The sequence below is a fragment of the Sinocyclocheilus grahami genome, unplaced genomic scaffold, assembly GCF_001515645.1.
Source record: "Sinocyclocheilus grahami isolate Dianchi unplaced genomic scaffold, SAMN03320097.WGS_v1.1 scaffold285.1, whole genome shotgun sequence".
Lineage (NCBI taxonomy): Eukaryota > Metazoa > Chordata > Actinopteri > Cypriniformes > Cyprinidae > Sinocyclocheilus > Sinocyclocheilus grahami.
The window spans coordinates 1091409-1117433 of record NW_015505464.1 but is presented as its reverse complement, the minus strand read 5'-3'; the positions used below and the strand labels follow the sequence as shown (position 1 = coordinate 1117433).

Sequence of the window (26025 nt, the reverse complement as noted above, 5' to 3'; positions counted from 1 at the left end):
TAGTTTGAGCTCATTCTCGGGGCAAGATTTTCTGAGGAGTGAAAATCATTGCAAAATGTAAAAGTTTGACCATTACAGAAAAGACAAAACAGATCATCACTAGTTAGACGAGACATACTTTTTTAGCATTTTATGTATATTATAATTGCAGAGCCAGTTAATTAAAATTGAATTGAATCACTTCTTTAAATACATTTAAAAATAATGTAGTATAATCATAGTATTATTTCATTAAATTAACTGCACATTCTTTGAAATAAAATAAAAAATTACCAAAATATGGGTTAAAATTCCATATAACAGCAGACCATACTCTGAAATATATTTAAGAATATTTATAATATATAATAAATGCTAAAAATAAATAATCAGTGAGGACATAGAAAATGAAAACAGAAAATAGAAAATAAAAACAATAGCAATACAAACCATACTGATCCCCCCCAGCAGTGTGGACAGATTGTGTGTTGTAAATTCCTATCTGTGCATTGGACTGGTTCTCCAGGCTTGTGTGAGAATTACTGTGTTGTTGGTAAATCACACATTCTGTTGGTAAAGAGGATAAAAACAAATGGCTTAAAGGGGTCCTTTTATGCTTTTTCACTTTTTCAACTTTAGTTAGTCTGTAATGTTGCTGTTTGAGCATAAAAAAGATCTGCAAAGTTACAAAGCTCAAAGTCCAATTCAAAAGGAGATATTTTATTTGACAGAAATCACTTTTCAAAAACTACAACAAACGACTCGTTTGGACTACAAGGCATATTTTCCGGGATTTGTGATATCACAAATACCGACGAATGGGACGAGACCTGGTTGAGCTGCACTAGAGAAGGCAATGAGTGTTATCACTATGTCGGAGACACGCTAGCTTTCCCAAGGCAGACGAACTTAGAGTGGTTACAATCATCTGGGTTTAAATCGCGCTCAAATTGATTTGATTTTGACGCACTATTTACACTGAAGCTAGCAGCAGTGTAAGGTAAGGGGTATGACATTTCCTGACCAGGTGCCGAGTGCTGCCAATCACAGCACACACTGGCCCAACTAACAATCACAGCACATTTTGTATTTCAGAAGGCGGGCCTTCATTTGATACAGGAACTATTCGAGCCGTTCATGCCAGACTGGGGAGAGAGGTGTTGTAATAATGTAAAATATGTGAAAAATAATGTGTTTTTCGAACAACCTAGTATGAGAGCCTGTTCTAGTACACCCCCAAAACAAAATCAAGACTTTGTAAAAGAGCATAATAGGACCCCTTTAAACTTCCCCATGCAGCACTAAGCTGTTGCCTTAAGCTTTTGCATTGTCCTATTAACTCAAATCAAAAGAATGAGTTAATAGTTCACAAAAGGTTTGACGCTCATGTTCTATAAAAAATTATTTCCTGTTATTTGAATGGAATACGCTGAATGCACACAGAAATTGGCCAAGAAGTCTGTGAATTCCTTTGAAGATTATAACAATACAGTATTAAAACAACAGTGTTGTATGCGTATGCATAGATGCTCTCAGAGTTAGACAATGATAAAAAATAACTACAAGTCTGTTTGTTGTAGTAGCTCAGCTCTACTTGCTCAGTTCCATTTTATTTAGTTCTAAGAAAATGTGTTATTTTCAGATGCCACTTTTTTATGTGAGTAAAGGGTCTAAAATGGTTTGAATATTTTTTTGGTGCCACTGTATTTTCATAGCCAGTTATTTTAGTACAGTGGATAGTATTTAGTTTCTAGCCCTATTGCAACATTCCGATGCCACTGTTTCCACTGCTTCAGAAGATATGAGTGAGTAGTGCTTTTACATGTAAAACATGCTTATACTTGCCCTTTGCTCTTTTGAAATGTGCATAGGCAGCAGCGTTTAAAACAATAACCATAAGCAGAGCAATAGATAAGATGACGCAGCCAATCGCTGCTGCTGAAACACCACTGCTGCTTTGAGCAGATGCCATTGCAGTTGACACTAAAATAAACAGAGAGGTTTATATTAACAGAAATCATGCAGATTATGTCACTGTTTATAATCATTTATATTTCTTTTTAAACTGAAGGAACTAAAGCATCACCTGCCACCAGAGTTGTCAAGTTCAGCTGGGTTGTGCCACTTGTAGGTATGATCTCAACACTTTCTGTATGAAAGACAATTAATCCATTTGGATACAAAGGATTCAAAGGAGTACAAATTACCAAGACCTGTCAGTCTGGATTTCACAACAAGACACTAGCAAAACTAAAGCTTATATATGTGTGTTTTGACATTTCAGAAATACTGTTGTAAGCCTGCCCTACTTTTGTCTTATTTTTTTAGACCAACTGACATGGAAATTCTCTCCCACCACCCTAAAAAGTTAATTCTGACCCGCGTTTCAGTGAAATTATGGTAACGTTCCACTTCAAGAGGTCACGTACTACGACCTCAGGTACACACAGGAAATTTGGTTGCGAAGTAATACATTTGGCACAAAAAGTTGGTGTCTACAAATCAAATGTTATAATGCTCAAATCAACACTTAAGTTCATACTACCTAGCCTATTTACCGTCATACTACATGTCCTGTTCTTACTGAACGATTCAACGGTGTATGTTTTTCCAAACAAAAATGGATTACACTTAATTTTAAGGTGTCCTTGTAACCATATAATTATGAGTAATGTTAATTAACCACATTGCTAACATTACCATATTCGGGTGCACATTAGTGGTGCACCCAGGTGCTCATGCGCAACAAAAATAAAAAATAAAAAGTAAATAAATTCAGACTACTCACTTGTGTACCAACATGATTGACAGCTCTTAATGCACAATCACCCTTTTAGATCGACTAACTGTAATACTGAATTAGATTTCCATTCAAACATAAAGCATAAATCTAGGCTATATGCTGCCGTTTTCACTTGCTTATTTAAAAAAATAAATTTAAATAAAAAAATTAAATACTAGCATTGTATTTTTAAGCATACTATAAAATACTTGTATTTTTATTTAACACCCACGTTTTATTTTAAAATATAATAATAGTCATATCATATCGTCATACTCTATTTATTATTTTACTAAAATACAAAAAGTACATTAATACTATTATCACTATTATTAATAATTTTATTTTTAATTATATTTAATGAGTCACACTATGTGCAGTGTGATTACCAAACCAAATTCCCAGGTGCTCTTATGAGAACCAGACTGAAAATCTTATGTGCACCCCTGAACATACTTATACATACTTACTAGAGGATTAGGTTTGGTTTAGGCTTAGTTGCATATAATTATGCAGAATTCACCGTTGTTATTATAATAATAAATAACAAGGACACTGTAAAATAAAGTGCTCCTAAAATTGTCTTTGTAATTTTTACTGCTGTCAAACGATTAATCGTGATTAATCACATCCCAAATAAAAGTTTTTGTTTACATAACATATGTGTGTGTGTGTGTGTGCTGTGTATATTTATTATGTATATATAAATGCACACACATGCATGTATATATTTAAGAAAAATACGTTTTTATATTTTAAATATATTTATATATAATATAAATTATGTGAATATAAATATATACATGTAAATATTTTCGAAATATATACTGCATGTGTGTGTATTTATATATATACATAATAAATATACACAGTACACACATATATTATGTAAACAAAAACTTGTATTTTGGACGTGATTAATCGTTTGACAGCACCAGTAATTTTTTATCTAAATATAATAATTTGCTTTCTTTTCTTTTGACATCATTTGGCCATGTGGATGCTTAGATAATATCAAAAAATTGCCAAAAGCTATTTAATATTGTTTAAACAAACTTGCATTCTCCAATCAGGTATATAATGTCCACTTTTACTATCCAATCAATTCCTGACTAGTAAAAATTACCCACTCTATATATTTTTCAATTGAAAATACTGTGAAATAATATGGCATATGCCAAACTGCAATTCACCTTTGTGTAGAAAAGAGTGGAGTTTTATGTTATCTAGCACTTGCCAGTAAAGTGTACAGAATCAGAATGTGTATAGTACCTGAACACACAACGCCAGCATCTTCCTTATGTCCACAATAGTTGCTGGCAGTGGAGTTGATTGAGCTGCACTCCCATAAGCTGCTCTCAGAGCCATTGCATTTCATTTGGCTGATGTGGATGGGACCTGTTCCAGGCCCAAAAAAGTCCAATCTTATCGCACGTCCACATCTCAGCTGGGTACAAACTACATGTCCACTATTAATGTCAAAATCATCATCACACACTGTTCCCCAATTCCCAGAATGCAGCAGCTCCACCCGACCAGCACAGTGATCACGTCCGCCAAACAATCGGACAGCACGGTGCTCTGGAAGACAATGGTCAGCCCAGGCCCCAGACAAAGCACAATTACAGCAATGAAACAAAAGTAGAACACTTATCAAAAGATCTCTGAGAGGATCTCAGATGACTCACCGCAAATTACTTCAGTTGCATTCATGCAATCGACTTTTGCGGCTGTAGTGCAGTTGTGCAGTTTTGAGTCTCTCAGGATGCAGTCTGCAAGACAAGTGCCATTGTGCGCTGTTGCAGTCGCGCCATGCTCGAAAACACGGCCACAACTTAAACGTTCACAGATTTGGAGAGCAAGCTCTTTCTTTTCCTCAGCATCCAAAAGGTTGAGGGTCACATCGACTGAAGTGTTCTTGTAAAGAGCCCTAGGCACACCAAAGCAGCCTTTGGACAAATTTAGTGTGGAGAGCTCAACTAGTTCAGAAAGACAAAAAAAGAAGTCATTAAATGATTTCACTGAATCATCTACCTTAACTGTTTCTATCATTCTCATGAATGTATTCACTTTTTTATCTTTACAGCATGCTGCGTTGAGTCAGAAAATTTTCCAACATTGCATCCTGACACTGATCTTATCTGAGTGTTGATTCTGTTCTCAGTGTGTATTTCTAGAACATCAGACAAAAGACTTCTATTTAGACCCAAACAGCAAAGTGTATATCTAAACCGTGGGGCATTGTTGCAAAACGTTGTAGCAGTACACTGCAACACAGCCACATCCCGTGAGTCACTTCCTGTGGAAATGTCATATTGTAGCATGGAGGACACTAGGGAAAGAGTTTATTTTTTTTAGAAAGTTTATGACATTGCCTCCGCAGTGTGGTTTGAGCTCATGAAGCTCTCCTGATTTATGACTACAGGATGCAGATTGTGTCCGTGTATATCATCTGTGGAATTGTGACTCATTCTGAAGGTCTTGCTTTGGGGTGACTTCTCAACAGGGTCAGAGGTCACTGGCCTGATGTTCCATTGTGGTTGTGAAAAACACTACCATTCTTTTTTTTTTGAAAGAAATTAATATTTTAATTCACTAAGGATGCATTAAATTGATCAAAAGGGACAGTAAAGTCTTTAAAATTGTTACAAAAAAGTTTCAAATAAATGCTGTTCTTTTGAGCTTTTTATTCATCAAATAATCCTGAAAAAAATGTACCAAGGTTTCCACAAACTGTTTTCAACATTGACAATAGTAAGAAATGTTTCCTAGGCACAAAATCAGCATGGTAGCTTGATTTCTAAAAGATCACGAGACAGATCATCACAGCAGTAAATCACATTTTATAACATATTAAAAACAGAAAGCATTTATTTTAAATTGTAATTTCACAATATTAATGTTTTGTACTCTGTTTTATGTTGAGCATAAAATACCTCTTTCAAAAACATAAAAAGATTTTACACACCCCAAACATTTGAATGATAGTGTAGTTGGTGAAGAAGCATGGAAACATGAAATATAACAGAGCATGAAACTTAAAAACAAAGTCTTGTTGTTGTTGTTTTTTTCCCCCCAACACACGGTTGGTAGAAGAAGGTGCTATATCTGCCGAAAATATCATATTAAATATAATATTGATATTATAATATTTTTTGACAACTCTGTTAACAATCTGGGAAGTTTATACTGATTAAACCCCAATTTATCATATTAATATTATAATTTTTTTACAGCCCTGTTAACAATCTGGGAAGTTTATACAGATTAAACTCCAATTTGTGTCATTTCATTCTAACGCTAAACATTTAATAAGCATCAAAGTGAAATATGTGTCATAAATATGACAAATAATCACTCAAAAGGGCTTGCTAGTTTGGAAGCAAATGTTTACTTTTTCAATAAGATGAAGAAAAATATCAGTTTGATCTTTTTTTACTTGAATAACAAGGTTGATGAATGCCATGAACACAGCAATATTTACATAAATTCCGAAAATTGAGATTATTTAAGCATATTCCTGTAACGCTGCAGAAAGGCTCAACATTTTGTTAAATATTTTTATATAAAATTATGTTTTTGGCAATTTAAATGATTCAGTAATTTCATAAATTCTAAATTATGACGTTGTGCTTAATTGTCGGATACGGTTGGGACTCTCCCAAATGAGTGCAAGGACTTTTCCTTTCAACTCCAGCTTTTCTTTATCTTCTTCATGTATGATGCCTGTGTGATTGCGTACAGCATTTGCATAATTAGTTCTCACAGTGATTAATAATTTTAAAATGAACTCTAGCGTGCAATAAAATGAAGCGGTTGTCTCTGGGGTGGTAGATTGCTCTCTCAGTTCTGTGCAATCCTGCGGTGGTCTTGCTGATGTCTTTTCTCTGTTCAGTTTGATGATAGGAGGTTACTCTCAGCAGGCCTACCTCAAACACAGTTCTCATGCATATTGTTCAACATCTTGATTAACTGCTTGATTTTGCTGGCCTCTTTTAAATAAGCTAGCTTTTTTTTTTTTTGATTGTCGTGAGAATCCTGCTAACGGCACCCATTGATAACACTTGCAGATATAGACGAGACACTCTCAAAGGAAGGCATGAGTAGCAGTAATCATTCAACTCACTCTGTTTGTCTGAATGATCAGCATGCTTTTTCACACTCTTGGAAGGTCGCTCATCTGTAACATTGAGCCCTGAAGATGAAAAGATGAACATCATGAACTGTCACTTCAGTATAAAGCGTAAAAGTAGAAGAAAGTCTTCCAATTTGCTATCAGTCTTCACTGTCTGCGAAGATGATATTTATCAAAGACAATAGCAATGAGACTGTTGAACAAGATTCATGAAAAGAGCTGTCTTAACAAAACAACAACAAAAAGTGGTGTTCCGCAAAACTTCGGTAATGCTTGTGTCAGGTTATAAAGTAAATTTGCAGCATTGAATTCACATTCAAAGACTTGCCTTTGAAGACTTTGTCAAAACAAGAACATTTACAACATGGAATAGGTTTGAATGGTTGTAGTGTAAAGAGAACATAGATAAATCTTAATTAAAAGTTTTATACATGATGAATGAGACCGCAAGATGAAATATTTCTAATAATAACATATAGCGAAGTTGTAGTTATTTATACCTATAGGACTATTTCTTGAAAACCTGCTGTGTTAACGCAAACTACTGTAGATAAAAGGGCTGCTGATCTTGTATTGCAACACAGCGTGGTCCTCTAAATTAGTTTCTCCATCTGCCTCACTCAGAGCTGACACTCGGCTTGGCCATTAAAGCGTACTCAAAAAAAGCCACAGTATAAAATTCATTCAGAAAAATGATAATTGCATTTGTGAGTAACCATTATGTCTTTAGACATTCTCAGAGAATCTAAAAATATTCATTTTTCTTACAAAAATGGCATGATGTCTATGTCTGCTTTGGCACATAATTTTGAAAAAAAAAATTACTCACAGAATGAAATAAACGTATAAGAGATCATATCACTATGCATTATACATTATACATTATACATTATATGAGCCAAATACATTTAAATTTAAAAAATGTAAATTGCTTACATAAAATTCAGCGTAACCTTACAACATTCTAATAATTCATGCCATTTCTGAGAATTCTGAGAACATATGAAACATATAAAATGACGTACACAAATGAAGTTTTTAGTTTTAGAATTAATATTTTCATATTCTCTATAACAATGAATTTGTTGTATTACAAAAGGAGATCACTAATTAAGATCAAAACAAAAAACAAATTAGCAAGAATTGTCTTTTAAGATTATTTGCGTTATGTAATCTTCCTCAGATTAACAGTTATTTTATACAGACCAGGCATATGTACATTCTTATTCATCAAAATACAATTTGCAGTGTACATTCTATGTCTGTCAAGATCCATCCATTCTTTAAAGCAGAACATTTGAGAAAAATATAGCATTTCACTTATTGTATTATTGAAACACTTTTCTACAAATGTCGAGCCTTGTAAATGCCACATTATCATGTTTATAAAATCCGTAGCTTGTTTTACACAATATAAATGAACTCCATGTAGTCTACAAATGGCTGTTAGGAAAATTCAGCGATAAGATGTAGATGTTGTTCTTTATTTTTAGCCATCATATGCATTTGACTTACAAATGAAGTCATCTTTCTTCATTCAATCTCCTGTGAAGTTCAGCTTATTAGTTACCAGTGTTTCATAGTGCATTGAAGTGCATAAACGAATCTCTGGTTGCACTTTGTTCCAACAGCACTTTACAAAAGCGATGTAATGAACCGAGGCATTTCAACCACAAAGCATGTCTTACACCAAGTCTTTTGTTGAAAGTGCACATTTGATTTTCCATCTATGATAGTGATTGTCTCTCAAGAGCTATTTAAACGGATTGTGCAATACCCTTTGAGAATTCTACAGCCTCTCTGCTCAAGTATCATCGACTTAAAAGAGCAACCACTAGATCCTTTATTAAATATGAAAATATGTTTTTTTTACCAGAATATTAAATATTATATAATTGCAGTTGAACTCAAGCTCTCTAGATGAAATACACAGTCTGCCTACACAAACCATACACCAGAACTATTTTACCTTGAGACAAGGACAAAGCCTGGAGAACAACACACAGCAGCAGAAGAAGCATCTCTCAGTCAGTCAGCCTAACAGCCAAAGCTTTCTGTTCGTCCCTGACGGAGAAAAACGTGGCCCTGCACCTTCAGTTTTTGGTGTTTGTGCAGTTGCTGCATGTGGTTTCCACTACGGGGCGAATTTGAGCATCATGCCTCACAAATGCACTCCCTAACACAAACGCACACACTATTTTGCTACCGTTACATGTCAAGTTTCACTTTATATTTCACTTCATTTTGGACTGCTAGTGGAGTTTTTTTCGATTCCGGCAATAGTTTTGCAACCATTTTAATTTCTCTCCAGTTTATTATAGACTTTTATTGAGTTTCTTTGAGTAGTTACACAAAATGCCTGAGCTAGGCAGAATCGATGAAGAATTCATCATGAAGCCCAATTCATCATTCATCATTGGCCTGGCATGCAATTAATGAATTGAAGGGACAATGAATACAGCTGTCTGATCTATTGTCTGTTATTATCTTCTAGCCTAAATTGCAAGTTTAAGACGCCAAAGAAGATTTCTACACTCGCTCCCACTGCCCAGAACTTCAGTTACACCAAAAGCAATATTACCTTGAATTTCTACAGCATTATAGAGAAACTGGTGGGTACACTCTTAAAAATAAAGGTGCTTCAAAAGGTTCTTCAAGCGATGCCATAGAAGAACCATTTTTGGTTCCACAAAGAACCATTCAGTCAAAGGTTCTTTAAAGAACCATCTCTTTCTTACCTTTTTGTAATTTGAAGAACCTTCTTTCCCCACAAAGAACCTTTTGCCAAACAGAAAGGTTCTTCAGATGTTAAAGGTTCTTTATGGAACCATTTAGACAAAAAGGTTCTTCTATGGCATCGTGAAGCACCTTTATTTTTAAGAGTGTATGGCCCAAAAAAAAATTTTTTTCTGATATGGGAGCAGGGAAAAAAAGCCAAATGCAAGTAATAAAATCCATCTAGCAAAATAAACAGGCTTTTAAAATGGAGGAGAAGAGGCTTCCCATATCTTTTGTTGTCAACATCAAATGCCATGTGTCCAATGTCCAAATGTAAATTTGGCACACGCCAGCCAAATTATGCAGAGATGCCAACATGGACAAGTTGCGTAACATACCTTCATCTTTAAAATCCAAGAATAAAACAGTGCAAGATGAAAAGAAAATATGACCAAGACTACATTAAATATGGGTTCACTTGCATTGAAAATAACCATGTTTGTGCCAACCGCAATGTGTTTTGTGGTAAACTATTGGCTGCCAGGAGCATGAAACAGTTTTTTTGTTGAATTGTTCTCTTCATCCACTCTTATTTTGCATATTGTTGGTCCTATGCTTGACCACAGTATTGTGTTGAGTCTTCACTTTTCCAACTTCCAACTTTTCCAATGTAAAACCAGTTTAGAGTCACTGTTAAGAATATAATAACTTAGCACTAGAAAACTATAGCAAATGTTTTATATCGACTGTCGAAATTGCAGTATAGAATAACTTGAGCTTTCTTTCATGTGGACTTTAATTGTGGTGATCTAACCATATTTTTGGGGATTACTCAAACTGAGACTCACTCAAACGTTGCAGATATAATGCAGTTTCTACCCACAGAATGAACTAGTGGTTAAAGACCGGAGCCGGTTACCCACATTTGACCGCACGAAGGGTGAAGATTATATCTTAACTTAACAAGGGCGACTTCATGTGAAGTCATGAAAATAAATTTCATTGAAAGAGGAACCAGAGCCAACCAAGGATATTCTCTTGACTGCCAGTAAGTCAGTGAGCATATGTAGGATAAAATGTAAAAACCTAGTTCACCTGCTCTTTAGTTCTCTTTAGCTAGCAGCATTTCTGTGCACAACCACAAGGAGAAGCTCTAGTCTGATTATTTTGAAATACAGCTGAGATGTGAAAATAGGAGTAGTATCCACCAGCCATTATTTATCTTCTTTAAATTTGTGTGTATATTTCAACATCTGTTTCATGTTGGTATGGGATTTCAGGTAGACTGCTGTGGCTGCATTGTCAGCCAGAGGAAAGGTGATTTTGCTGGCCAAAACATTGCCGAGTAAAAAAGATTTGCATCTCCACAGCACAAATGCACTGAGATCTCTCTCTCATCTCTGCTAATAGAACACACAACTGGTTATGGCTTTCCCACTATTATGGCCCTCTCAGGTAATCTTCAAGCTAACAGTACACAGGCCTAACAGCAAAGCTGTTCAGAGACAACACTAAAGTCACTGTCCTCTCTGTCTTTATGCAAATAGTATCTGTTTTATTCCTGCCAGTTTTTGGATGCGATTTTGGATGAAAATCTAATTTTTTTGAATACTTTTGTTGAATATAAGGTTCAAAAGAACAGCATTTAATTGAAATTGAAATGTTTTATAACATTATTAATGGCATTACTGTCACTTTTGATCAATTTATTGCATTCTTGCTGAAAAAAGTATTGATTTCTTTCATTTCATTTTGGTGGATAAGATTGTTTGGCACGCTATCCACTTTGTAAAGTACAACTAATAATAGATTTGTTGATTTAATAAACCCCAAACATATATGTTTGCATTTATATATAAATTAATTTGCTAGACAATTTTCTTTTTCTATGGGCTAGTTTGTTTACATAATTACATACTAAGTAATACTTTAAGTTATCTTTTCCTGCCCTTTGTGTCTAGCTGTGTATCAAAGGCTTTACGCTCACCATATACAGTCAAATAAAAAATTATTCAGATACCAGATATAATTTTTGATATTTCTTATTAGTGGGTGCAGGACGTTGTTCATTTATGTAAGTGAGGATAGCAAAATAAAGTAAACTGCGACATATTATACCCAAAAATTATTCATACAGTGAATTCTTCCAGTAAAACCGACTAAAATTTGGGAATGTTAAGGGGCTAGGACATGCTATAAAGAGAGAAAAAGTATTTAGGCACCTTAAATCATTATCAGCAAATGTAATTTTTCTACAGGAGACCCATATTAAAGTAACTGAGCAGCGTTGCGTTGCAGTTGGATATCTCAAGTTTATTAATCACCGTTCACTTCTCACGCCCGTGGGGTGGCCATTCTCTTTCGGAAAAATATTCAATTTCGATTTTCTTCTATGGTTACTGATCCTTATGGCAAATACATTATTGTTTCTGGTACCATACATTCTTTCCCGTTGACTTTCTTAAATATCTACGGTCCAAACACTGACGATCCTAATTTTTTCAAGAAGGTTTTTGACTTACATCCTGATGGCAATAATTCCAATATAATAATCGGGGGAGATTTAAATTGTTATTTAGACCCTTATTTAGACAGACTATCCACTCGTCCACCCCCTGGAATCGCATCAGTACAAGTTTTAAATAACCTGCTTAATTGCAGAAATTTAGTGGATATTTGGAGAATTCAGCACCCTGTTGACAGAGATTATTCGTACTATTCGCATATCCACAAATCTTATAGTAGAATATATTATTTTTTGGTTGATTCTCAGTTAATTTCGCATGTTATTGATACCAGGTACCACAGCATATTGATCTCCGATCACAGCCCCCTTACCATGTCCATCGACCTATCTCTCCCTAAGTGATCTTATTATTGCCGTTTCAATCCATCTCTGCTTACTGACAGTAAATTCGTAGAACACGTTACCATCAAGTTGAAAGAGTTTAGGGAGTTTAATGACAATGGGGAGGTGTCAGGTTCTATACTTTGGGAGACATTAAAGGTGGTTATGCGCGGGCATATTATTTCTTACGAATCTGCTGCCAAGAAAGAAAAAAAGAGAGAAACGACTTTTAGAGATACAAAGTGTTCTTCCTACTCTTGAATTGGCATATCAGGTGTACAAAATCTAAAAAGATACTGAAGCTTAAGTATGAATACAGCTGCATTCTTGGTGGTCAAATAAACAACCTCTTTTTGAGAATGAGGCAGAGGCATTTCAAAACGGGAGATAAGCCTGATAAGCTCTTGGCACAACAACTTAAAGGGGCTCAAGCTTCCAGGTCAGTCTATTGCATTAAGTCTAAGGATGGCAGACTGTTAACTGACCCCAAGGATATTAATGCCCGTTTTAAAGATTTTTATAGTGAACTCTATACTTCCAATATTACAGCCACTCATTCTGATTTAACACATTTTTTTGACTCTCTTGAAATACCTAAACTTAGCGACATTTCTAGGTCAGACCTGGACTCCGATTTCACTTTGGAGGAGATAGTCGTTGCCATTAAGTCATTTCCAACTGGGAAGGTGGTGGGGCCAGATGGATTTAGTTCAGAATTTTTTTTAAAGATTCTGTGATATTCTTGCCTCGCTACTCCTTAGAATGATAATCAATTCTAAAAAAGATAACGTTCTGCCTAATACATTGTATGAAGCCAATATATCTCTCATTTTAAAGATAAACAAAGATGAAACCGACCAGGCCAGCTATAGACCAATTGCGCTTCAGAACTTTGACAGGAAAGTAATTACTAAAGCTTTGGCTATTCGGCTTAACAAACATCTACCCTCCATCGTTCATCCTGACCAGACCGGGTTTATTCCTGGCAGATTCTCTTTTTTTAATGTGCGTCGCCTCCTCAACACAATATATGCTAAGCAGGCGAAAGCTAATGGAGCAGCAATTCTGTCCTTGGACGCGCAGAAAGCTTTTGATCAGGTTGAGTGGCCTTACATGTTTGGATCACTGCAAAGGTTTGGGTTTGGCGAGGCATTTATATCATGGGTCAAAATAATATATGCCAGACCAAAGTGTTCAGTTCTAGCTAATGCAGACAGGTCGCTTGAGCTCCCTTTGCACCGCTCAGTGCAACAGGGGTGTCCCCTTTCACCCACCCTTTTCGCCATTGCAATAGAACCCCTTGCCTTAAGTATAAGGCATCATATGGGTATCACAGGTCTTGAAGTGGGAGGCAAGAAAGTTCTTATTAGTCTGTATGCAGACGATGTGATATTGTATTTGCAGAACTCTGAAAGATCAGTTCCCATTCTTTTAGATTTAATTACTTCTTTTGGGAAATTATCAGGGTATACAATCAATTTGTCAAAGAGTAACTTTATGCCTCTCTCTGATACTTATAGACCTGGTTGTTTGGAGAATATTCCATTTAAAATAGTCAGAGATCATTTTGTGTATCTCGGTTTGACGATCCCCAAAGATTCAATTGTTTATTGTTTAAGTTGAATTTTGTGGAGTTTCTTTCAAAGCTCAAAAGCAATATAGGGAGTTGGAAAATTGTACCTTTGTCTATGATTGGGTGTATAAATTCAATAAAAATGGTTTCTCTTCCCAGATCCCTATATCTTTGCCAAAATCTCCCTGTTTTTCTTACCTCTGCTGTCTTTAAGGAACTGGACTCTATAACCCTGTCTTATGTTTGGAACTATAAGACACACAGGATCTCTAAAATGCATCTATAAAAATCCAAGTCTGTAGGCGGTCTGGGTATGCCCGTATTTAAGCATTATTATTGGACTGCCAATATTAGGGCTTTAATGTGTGTGAAGGGGGCACCGGCCAATTTGACCCCTGACGTCCCACTGTGGGTACAAATGGAGACTAACCTGGCTGTTGGCACTTCCTTAGTGGCCATGTTATTCTCCAAGTTGGAGGCCTACAGCGATTAATAAATTAAGCTTTGTGTTAAAAAATTCAGTTAAAATTTTAAATCAGGTGAGAAAAGTCTTGTCCCTACCAGATACCTCTGTTCATACGCCAATTTATGATAATCATTCTTTTTTACCCCCCTGGACTGATAGAACTTACTTTGTCTGGAGGGAGAAGGGCTTAGAGTCCATCAAGGACCTTTATGTTGAGGGAAGGTTTGCATCCTTTTTGCGTTAAGAGAGAAATTTGATTTGCCTCATGTACACTTCTTTCGTTATCTACAAATTAGGCACTATGTAAAGTCCAAAACTAGTCATTTCGAACAACTCCCTGAAAAGCATGTGTTTTTTGATGTTTTTCTAAATCCTCCTGATTCTAGGCATCTTATCTCCAAATTTGTTTGTTTAATTGAAAGCTGCGTTGCAGCCCCTACTAAGAGATTTAAAGCAGCCTGGGAGGAAGACCTGGGAGTTGAGCTCTCTGACGATATGTGGGATAAGTGTCTGGCTACAATACAGGTCTGCTCAGTTAACAACAGACACCAACTGATCTAATTCAAGGTTGTTCATCGCCAGATCCCTATATCTTTGCCAAAATCTCCCTGTTTTTCTTACCTCTGCTGTCTTTAAGGAACTGGACTCTATAACCCTGTCTTATGTTTGGAACTATAAGACACACAGGATCTCTAAAATGCATCTATAAAAATCCAAGTCTGTAGGCGGTCTGGGTATGCCCGTATTTAAGCATTATTATTGGACTGCCAATATTAGGGCTTTAATGTGTGTGAAGGGGGCACCGGCCAATTTGACCCCTGACGTCCCACTGTGGGTACAAATGGAGACTAACCTGGCTGTTGGCACTTCCTTAGCGACCATGTTATTCTCCAAGTTGGAGGCCTACAGCGAATAATAAATTAAGCTTTGTGTTAAAAAATTCAGTTAAAATTTTAAATCAGGTGAGAAAAGTCTTGTCCCTACCAGATACCTCTGTTCATACGCCAATTTGTGATAATCATTCTTTTTTACCCCCCTGGACTGATAGAACTTACTTTGTCTGGAGGGAGAAGGGCTTAGAGTCCATCAAGGACCTTTATGTTGAGGGAAGGTTTGCATCCTTTTTGCGTTAAGAGAGAAATTTGATTTGCCTCATGCACACTTCTTTTGTTATCTACAAATTAGGCACTATGTAAAGTCCAAAACTAGTCATTTCGAACAACTCCCTGAAAAGCATGTGTTTTTTGATGTTTTTCTAAATCCTCCTGATTCTAGGCATCTTATCTCCAAATTTGTTTGTTTAATTGAAAGCTGCATTGCAGCCCCAACTGAGAGATTTAAAGCAGCCTGGGAGGAAGACCTGGGAGGAAGACCTGGGAGTTGAGCTCTCTGACGATATGTGGGATAAGTGTCTGGCTACAATACAGGTCTGCTCAGTTAACAACAGACACCAACTGATCTAATTCAAGGTTGTTCATCATAAACTGTGGTAATGTGAGAAATGTTGAAGGTGTCTGAATACATTTTGGTTTGACTATAAAATTCATACTAAAGTCCTCCAATGCCATTTTTCTTCAGCTGGTTGCTAACAATTTTCAGCCATAAGGTGGCAACATTGAGTAAATTACATTGGCATGAAAAGTGTTACAGGAGACAGGGGTATATATGTTGCCATGGACAACGGTCAAATATCCAGTTTAGCACTCAATGGTGCAACTGACCAATCAGAATTAAGTATTCTGTGTATAATTAAAGTGTTTCCTTAATAAAATCACGTCTTTAATAATTCAGTGAAAACATCTTGCTATAAAGATGAAAATATTAGCCCTACAGGCATGGTTTAGCTTACCAGATTTGATGGGCCCCTTCTGGAACTCATTGTCCAAATGACATCTTCAATAAATCCACTTATTGGAGGTCATGCCACATTAATTTCCATTGTTTATTTTAGAAGAGACATCAGGCAACAAGGAGACCTGACCATTCACAGTACAGCTACCAAACAACAAATTATTTTAGAGGCGTGAAACAGATTTATTGTCACACTGACTGAGCTGAAATTGCAGGTTATTTTCATCAACAAATTAAGGATCACATGTTAACGGCTGACTGGAAAATGATTTGACTGACATATGAATCTCTTGTATAAATGGTCTCTAAAGCATACAACAAACCTCAAATACAATATCTGGAGATGTCCCTCTGTAATTGATTCTGATGGAACAAACGTGTTCATATGCTGCACATCACACCATGAAAAGGGTCTGTTATTCTCAAAAGTGAATCTGGTTTAAATAAAATACGCTGCAGGATAAGCCACAGAAACAGAATATTTTGTTGGAAATGCAGTAATCCACTTTTTCTGAGTAAAGCTCAACAGTTCACTTGCTTGTGGAAAAAACGTCTTCCACTTAAACTTTGTAAAAATCAGTGGCATTTACTTTTTTTTTTTCAATACATCATTCAGGTGACGTTTTGTTAACAGACTATTATTTTTCGTCAGACCCCCTCACAGACCAAGCAAATTCACAATAATTCATAAAGACAGTATGTGTCATTTGACACTATTCAGTTCTCTGACCTCAGTTAAGACAAAATGCAGAGTTCAATCATGCTAAAGTCTTGCTACTACTTTCTGAGATCCGAGTGAGTCAGGAAAACACCTTGACCCGTATTACTAGAATCAACGTTTCTACAAAATATCCCAAAGAGTTTTGTGTTTACATGTGTGTGCATGAGACAAACAGCTGTTCAAACTCTTGTAAAAAAGATCATATCTAAATAAAGTAAAATATCTACTGAAACATCATTCAATATTCCAACAAACAAAATGCTTTTATTAGTGTCTCCATGGTGGCTTAATGCTGCTAAAAATAAAAATATTTTTTTTTTCAGCTTTAAACCCCACAATCTATGTTTATTAAATGATATAATAATCTCTAATTTAGACATTCGGCATATGAAATGATACAATGATTTGGTTTACGTCATACAACATCTATGCAACATTATGTTGGCTATTATATCACTTTGCAACCAGCTTATTAATCATCAAAACTCTAAATTAAAATAAACCACAAATAAAATCAGCCACTGTCCGGTGGGATATATTTGTGTCATTTAAACTGTCCATGACAAAGCATGACAACAAGCAAACTGTCCATGTGAATTGGCCTCTACAGACTTTATTGTCATAGAGCTGGTGATGTCTGCCTCTCCATGGACAGTCCATGACTAATGCAAATGGTAATGCTTCATTCTTAGTTATCATGACAATTAGCATGTTGGTGGCAGTAATTAAAACAGAACATAGTATAAACGTAAAAGGCTCTTGAGATTCCTCCAACACTCACATGCCAAAGAGCTGCCTACCACAAAGCATTCATTAAAAATGAATCATTTAATAAATGATTCATACACAAGTGTATAAAGAGAAAGTCCCTGGTCAATATTTGAGGGATCAGACATCAACCCTATCTTTTTTTACCTTCATTTCATTGAACGGTGTTTGCCTGGCAAATGTGTAATTACATCTTTGTCCTCTTTTCCATTGAGGATACACACAGGAAAATATTGCAGTCGTATTCTTACACATTAAGACCTATTTGATCAAAGTCATTTCACTTTTTAAGTTCATAAGTGTTCATTGGCAGTAAATTGCAAGTTAGAATCAAACATTCTTTCAAAAATGGACTCACTTGTTTGTGTCAGTGAGAACACTGCACTGTTCTTACCCTCAAAAATGGTGCAGATGGAAGCTCACTTGCAAGCTCAATGTATTTGTCAGCTAGTTACAGAAGCTGATATTTAGATAAGCATGATTAAGGGCGTGACATTGCTCTTCTACAAAATCTAGGTAGGTAATATGGAGTTAACATTGAGTAACTTGCTTCTTTTTCTGTTTTTGCCTGCCAACAGAAATTATGACAAACGAAGCCATAACAGAATCAACATTTGCCTCTTCCTGAGTTAATTAGGGTGTTTGAATAAATAGGTCGAGTGAATGATTAATTGACGGGCTTCTTTCCTCCTCCATCTTCTTCTTCTTCTTTGAGATTTTACGGCAACTGGAATCCAAATTGTTGTGTTACTGCCACCTTCTGTTCTATCGTAAAGTCCATTTAGAATCATCTTAAATCTATTTCCTATTCATTCTTAATTTCTATCTTGCACTATCTGCACATGTATATGCCTTTAGGTTTCCTTCCTCAATGAATGAATGAGTTTTCATCGAATCGGTTGAGTGAATGATTTAATAACGCACTCTGCCACATGAATCAGAGTTGTTGAACGAATCAGTTGAGTGAATAATTCACTGAATTAGGAATAGCACATAACCAAACTACTTTTATTTCTGTAAAATATTTGATACACAAATAGTATGAATACTAGACTAGAATGACATTATTCCAAATTAAGTTCCACACAGGTGGAACTAACAATTATTAAGCTAAACTAAAGGCTGCGAAGTGAAATGGGTTAAGGAACTGTCTGTTTCTGAATGCTGTCAGATCTAACAGCTCCTTTTGACATTCTACGCATGCAGTCTGCTTTGCACAACCTACCTTCCCATCATGCAATTATGCTCTAATTCGTTGCACAATCATCTAGATTTCACCACCAGCTGCAACAACACTGCACTGCCCGTTTTCCTATTGCTCCGTTTTGATCTATTATTTGTAGTTCAGCATTTTAATGGTAGATACACTGAACTGTCAATTGCCATGTTTTTTGCAGTTGTTACGCATTGCATCATGGTTCTGCAGACAAAGAACAAAAAATTGTACATTTAACCAACTTGACCTAAGGCATGTGAACTTAAGCATTAGTAATGAGTCTCAAAAAGGTCATATCACAACTGCAACTGACATATAAAGCACAGCAATTAAAAACAAAAACTGCCTGAATGACCTTGTTATAAGGACGATCAATTGGCATCAGTGTCAGAAAAAAAGCTGGATATGGAGAATCTTTTTAATGCATTGAAAGTACAGTTTTGACTTGGTGTCTTTAATGTATTCAAAGGCTTTGCTTTCGATTTTCTTCTATTATATACTGACTCAAGCCTTTGTTCAACTGTACAGCAAAAGAAAAATAATAATTACTACACAACGCTAAAGAAGCACAGCAGACTCCTTACAATAATTGAATTAATTTGCTTATCTTACCTTGTTGCATTGTGTTCAATTTAGACCGTAATTACTGTTTTATTCCCCTGGTGTCTCAGGGAGATGAACTGTATACAACACAGTAATTGTGAGTCTCTGTGTTTTTGTTCAAGGGCACTTGATGTCAACAACATGGCATTTCTGTGCCCCACTTCTTTATAGCTTTCAAACTATAATGCTATTTACTTGTTCAGTAAATCCTTTATGTATGACACAGTTCCCCTGGCAACCCCGTATGACGCTCAAAGAAAATTCTTCTTGCTTTCTGAACTGCTACATATGTGAGACAGTGAGACTGAACGCCCTGTCTTTAAAGGAATAGTTTCCCCATGTACCATCAGGCCATCCGAGTTGTAGATGATTTTGTTTTTTCATCACAAGAGACATGGAGGAATTAAGCATTACATCAATTGCTCACCAATGGATCCTCTACAGTGAATGGGTGCTGTCAGAATGAGAGTCCAAACAGTTGATAAAAACATCACAATAATCCACAAGTAATCCACATGACCCCAGTCAATCCATTAACATCTTGTGACGTAAAAAGCTGCGTGTTTGTAAGAAACAAATCTATCTTTAAGTCCATAATAATGTTTCCTCCAGTGAAAAAGTTCATCCCCTGGTGTGCTTTTACATGGAAATCCACCAACATATTTGTATAGAATTGTTTTCGCTTGTAAACGGTGCTTGATCTGTGCATATTTCTCTCCTGATTCAGAGGAACGACTTTTTCACTGGAGAGAGTGTTAATAAAAACATCTTAATGATGGATTGGTTTCTTAAACAAGCAGCTTTTTGCTTCACAAGATGTGGAATTACTTGTGGATTATTGTGATGTTTTTATCAGCTGTTTGGACACTCATTTTGATGGCACCCATTCACTGCAGAGGATCCAGCTTCACCCACTCAGCATGTCAGCTGCACCATTATCTTTTTGGACAGGCTCACATTTTCCTCACAAAACCTCCCTGCAGTGGCAGAGGAATTTGGAAAACAGATGAAATACGGGATATGCAAACATTTCATTTGGTTCCTCATAATAGCAGCTTTGCCTTTATGGTTGAACACTGGCTGAACAATGAAACAGAACATCCCTGTCAGCAAAGTGCAACAGAATAAGAGGAGAAAAGAATTCACTAGCAAATGCAGCAGTCAGGGGACTTTTAGTAGACAACCTTGAGACTAGAGTTTTAAAGAGACCAGAAGTGGAAACGAAGTAAAGAAACAGGATGAAAAACCTTCCAAGGCTTCAAAGTAACAGTGCATTAGACCACAGACGGGGATATAGATTATGAAGGACGAATGGCAAATATTTATTCTCAAATGGCGAGGCTGTCAGCTGTATTTCAGCATCTCCTGAAAGCTTTTGCACATTCGGTGAGAGATGTGCACTTATTGTTGAGTTGCTGCGTGAGTATGTGTAAAGGTAATTGTGCAGTTGTAATGACAGAGTTGCAGCTTATGGGTATTTTTTACACAGCTTTCAGATATCCAAACAAGAGGAGTGTGAAATACTTCTTCTGGGTTTTACGGACATAGATTTTGAAAACATTTCTATGGGCTGTTTCAATGAAGGAGAGGAGAAAAGACATAGGATCTAAGAGCCTGGCTTGAGGAATGGGCCATTTAGATATGGCTTTTTTATTAAAATACCACAATTAAATGTATTTATGAGATATTTAGCTGAGCGCCTATTAACCAGTTGTGTACAGTATATATATATTTATGAATACTGTATATATATATATATATATATATATATATATATATATATGACATAGGTTTTCTATTAGGTGTGTATTCCTTTTAGATGCCGAAGTGTACAAAAACTCTCTTGCTCTCCAGTTCCGTTACATTTTGCAGTTCATACCTGTGTGTATAATCAACTTGTTCTACGAATTGAACCCAAAGTTTCTTTTATGCCTTAAAATATACTGATAATCCCCATAATAATACAGGTGGCAACACAGATGATGAATTTAAGATCATCAAAACTGGGCTTCCAATAAACCAAAGTTTCTTTCTAAGAAACGTGAAAACATGATTTAAATGAATTCATATTAATTCCTATACCAATACAATAAACTGTAATGAGAACAGCATTTTTTTTCTCTTGCAGATACCAACTGAGCTGTTTGTTTAAATGAACGTAAACATCCCCAGCTGCTCTGTGTAGTCTATAGAGGGTATGTGTTAATGTCGTAACCACTAATTAGGTGTTATCTCACAGCTTTTAGACAGAGAGCGAGATCGTTCCACCCACCACCTGACATCGCTTGAGCTGATATCTTTTGCACTCTTCCAGAAACACGCACAATTATATCAGTCACGCACTCCTCTTCTGCCTGTCACATACAGAGCATTCCTGACCTACTAATTACCGTACAAGTCTAATCTCCCTGCTATTAGGCCTTAATGTTAACATGGATTTGGTGAACTGACAAGTGCTGCGAAAACCTTTTGTCAACATCTCACACTGTCAGTTTGATTTAGCCTCTTGGGAGGGATTCTCCATTTAACCCTGTCTAAAGCAGACTTTGTCTTTTAAAAATAAATGATGCATTGTGCCAATTTGAACAGTGCAACCTGACAAAATGACAGGATGAGTAACATCACAGATGTCTCCTTCAAATTCAAGGCCCACATTTGTGGAACAATACATTTTCATTATTTTGTTGGTTCAAAGTGCAGAGAGGTTTAGATCAGAAAGGTAATAGGTGCACAATTGTAAAGCCAGTTAGGATGCGTAATGCATGAGAATGTCAGCAATACAACACTTCTCACACCTTCAATCCCTTAGATTTCTGTAAATACTATTTCTCTTACACAAGACGTGTTGCCTTTGATAAGATGGATACGCAGCTGTGGAGCTTTTTTTTTTCTTCTTCTTCTTCATCAATTCCTTTTTTCAGACTTCATCTCTAAAAAAAGCCACACAGCGGGGCACTGCCGCGTTGTGACACAGTCAATCACATTTTCTTGATGAAAAGCAATTTCCACACCATTATTCACAGGTTTCAGTGGTTTACGCTTTACATGAAAGTTAATTGCTTTAAAATTGTGTTTGTTCTTTCAAAATATGGCAATTTGGTTTTGGGAAATGGAATAACTTGAGTGATTACTGTGGTGGATGGTGAATGAGAAGACATAGTAAGATTATTGTTTTTGCATATTGCATTGAATATGCACATTGAATTGCATAATACATAGGTGGCTCGAGTATAATTCCATTAATACTTATTTATTAACTCATCATACAAATAACTTATGAAGTATGTTTACGAGAATTTTTTAAAGTTTTGTATTATGGTGAGTTTTGCAATCAAGCACTTATTTTTCTTCAGAAAACACATGAATCTATTTTAAAATGGCCTAATAATTTCTAGAGCACAGAAATAATTGACATTTTTCACATCCAATTATCTTTGGATAACTTTCAACTTTATCTGTTAGGGAAAAAAATTACATTCAGTCAAAAATATTTCCCTTGCTAAGGAGCGTATGGTAAAGAAATAGTTCAGCTCAAATTTAAAATAGTCCTTCCAAGGCTATATGCTGTTATTTTCTGTGGAACACAAAAGTAGACATTTTTGAACAATCGTTACACAGCTTTTGCCATATAATGACGGTTCACAGCGCTGTCATGCTCCAAAAAGGGCCAAAAAATCCCAGTATAAAGGAACAATCAAAATTCAAAAATGACGCCTCCTGTGCAGTGCTGTCGGGGGTCGTTTGTTACACAAAGCCAAGTAATATCAGAAAGCCCAGCCAGTTCTAAATTGTGCGGTCATAAAGCAGACTATTGCATAGTAATGATGGCTGTTAAGGAACGGAAAAAAGATCTTCCTCCTACTCTCATGCATTATGCTATCAGACACAAAGGGCAAAAGCACACCCAGCATTTTTAAACAAGAACACACAGACGAAAGCCTCATATCCTGCAGTGTGTGGATGCTTTCCTTCTGATCATTATAGTTTAAAGCACAGGGCTCCACTCTTCCTATAAGGACTGATGTTGCTTTAAAATGCACCTACATCCAATTTGGGCAGTTGCTACTACAAGTAGCACATTCAATGAGAAATAAAAACAGAAGTAGGTAAAGCAAAATAAATGAGCAATTTTCTGTTGTACCAGTGGAAAAGCCTAATATCTCCATCAAAACAACACACTCCTAAATATAAAGGTTCTTTTTGGCATCTGTGATTCCATAAAGAATCTTTAACATCCATGTAAACTTTTCATTGCACAAAAGTTTCCACTATAAGCATACAGTGCTCGTGAGCACTGAAGAAAGCATGGGCTGAAACATCTACTCCTTGGTCTGTTTTTAAGACATATTGATATTATAGATATTTTTGATAGATCTTTTTTGGTCCGATTGTATTTTTCCAGTGTGTAGACAACTTCAGCCAATTGGTTAAGAATTTTTCACTCAAAGGTTCTTTGGGAAACCCAAAATGTTTCTTCTATGGCATAACTATAGAAACCCTTATTTGGAAACTTTATTTTTAAGAGTGTAGTGTGGATATCCATGACCAATATTTATGTGGCAGAGTTTGTTTCTATAACTTTTGGACAAGTAGAAATTATGATTACAGGATCTATACACATTTGACCATATTTATATGATAGTTTCTGTACAATTGTTGACTGCCACCCCATTATTGAATAAGAATTAGAAGTAGAAAATGCACGCCGCTGTCCCGTGCCAGCAGGGGGCGCACTTTAGCTGTCATTATGAAGCACACTGCAAAACTGTCCTGATGATTCTAAGCCATTCTGACATTCTGTAAGAGTTTCTATCCTCCCACCCACAACTACACACAGACTGAACTCAAATTCATTGAAATTCATCTGATACCAGAAGCGCATTCTGTCAAACTTAATAACTGATGCTCAATAACTTATGCAGGCGTATCAAAAATTTTCAATTTGGATTTTTCAGCTCAAGGACTAAATTCAATTCGAACTTCGACTTGGAATATCATTATACACTGCATGAGTTTGCAATAACTAACAATTTGTAAGCTACTTGAATTGCATATACACTATTATTCCTCCAGGCATTCAGTCCTTAAAGAGACAGTTCACCAATTTTGTCATCGTTTTAGGCCTACTCGTCCTTCAAGCTAATTCAATTCTGTATCACTTTCTTCCATGGAACAAAAATGTAACATTTTAAAGAATGTTCATGCTTCTTTAATGAAAGTATATTGAAACCAGGTGTCTTCAAGCCTCCCCACAGGACAAAAAAGTATCATAAAAGCAGTCCATACGACACCAAACCTGTCGCCTTGACGTCAGACCACAAGACAATTCTGAATACACAAAAACACAACTGGGATTTTGAGAACGTATTAAATTTCAGTCTATTCAAATTTGGAATACAGCCTACCATATCAATGTATTGACTGTTCAAATGCGGAGTTTTGCGCATTGTGTGTTTGTGTGTGTGCGTGCGTGCGAGAGAGAGACAGAGACAGAGATCACATCACAGTGGAGTCAGCTGTCTTAACCTTGAAGCTTGCGATTATGGTAAGGGGCGTTACATTTCTGACTAGTGCTTGCGGTGTTCGGCCAATCACAATGCACTGGGTCAGCTGGCCAATCAGAGCAGACTGCACTTGTCGGAAGAAGGGACTTTGTAGAAAACGAAGCGTTTGAGAGAGGCGGGGCATAGAGGACCTACAATAATGTACAGTATTTGAAAAATAATGTGTTTTTTGAACATTAAAGCATGTCAACATATTCTGTTACACCAAATACACAAAATAATGATCTTTAAAAAAGCATCATATGACCCCTTTAACTCTTTTCCCGCCTGCAGACGAAACTACTTTACTAATACTTTTGTCCTCTTGAAACATGACTAAAAATGTGACCATCAACCTTGTGTTTGATGTAAGAAAGTCATACAAGAAAGTTATAGGCCTATGGAAGAAAAGTCATTTGATATGGAAGAAAGTCATACATATGGGCGAGTAAACAATAACAGAATTGTAATTTTATGTGAACTGTTTAAAGGAACAGTTCACCCAAAAATGAAAATGTTGTCATCGTTTACACACCATCATGTCATTACAAACCTATATGTCAAACCTTACTTCTGTGGAACACAAAAGATGATCATTTGATGCATGTTGGAAACCAAAATGTTTTGGATACCTTCGAGTTCTGTTCTAGAAGAGAACAGAGAATATACAGAATATTACAGTTCAAAGAGTGAGTTAAATGAACTTTACTTTGAATACATTGACATCTTCTGTTCACAAAAACTAAGCACTTGTCGTTCCTTTTGTTTGCTTTCTCTCTTCACAATGGCACCTTCTTAATTTTTAATCACCATGACTGAAAA

General features: G+C 36.1%; 1 protein-coding gene across 1 annotated transcript in view; it reads right to left on the bottom strand.

Moving 5' to 3' along the window:
* LOC107600536 (T-cell differentiation antigen CD6-like) overlaps positions 1 to 8980 on the bottom strand; it is a 12058-nt gene extending 3078 nt beyond the window's left edge. The window contains exons 1-8 of the mRNA XM_016292466.1: positions 8866 to 8980; positions 6888 to 6956; positions 4450 to 4740; positions 4034 to 4342; positions 2066 to 2128; positions 1825 to 1962; positions 430 to 546; positions 9 to 31 (exon numbers count right to left, since the gene is read on the bottom strand). Of these exons, the coding sequence (XP_016147952.1) occupies positions 9 to 31; positions 430 to 546; positions 1825 to 1962; positions 2066 to 2128; positions 4034 to 4342; positions 4450 to 4740; positions 6888 to 6956; positions 8866 to 8917 (1062 nt within the window). The 5' untranslated portion in view covers positions 8918 to 8980. The remainder of the gene's footprint in view (positions 1 to 8; positions 32 to 429; positions 547 to 1824; positions 1963 to 2065; positions 2129 to 4033; positions 4343 to 4449; positions 4741 to 6887; positions 6957 to 8865) is intronic.
* Between the last annotated feature and the right edge of the window lie 17045 nt (positions 8981 to 26025).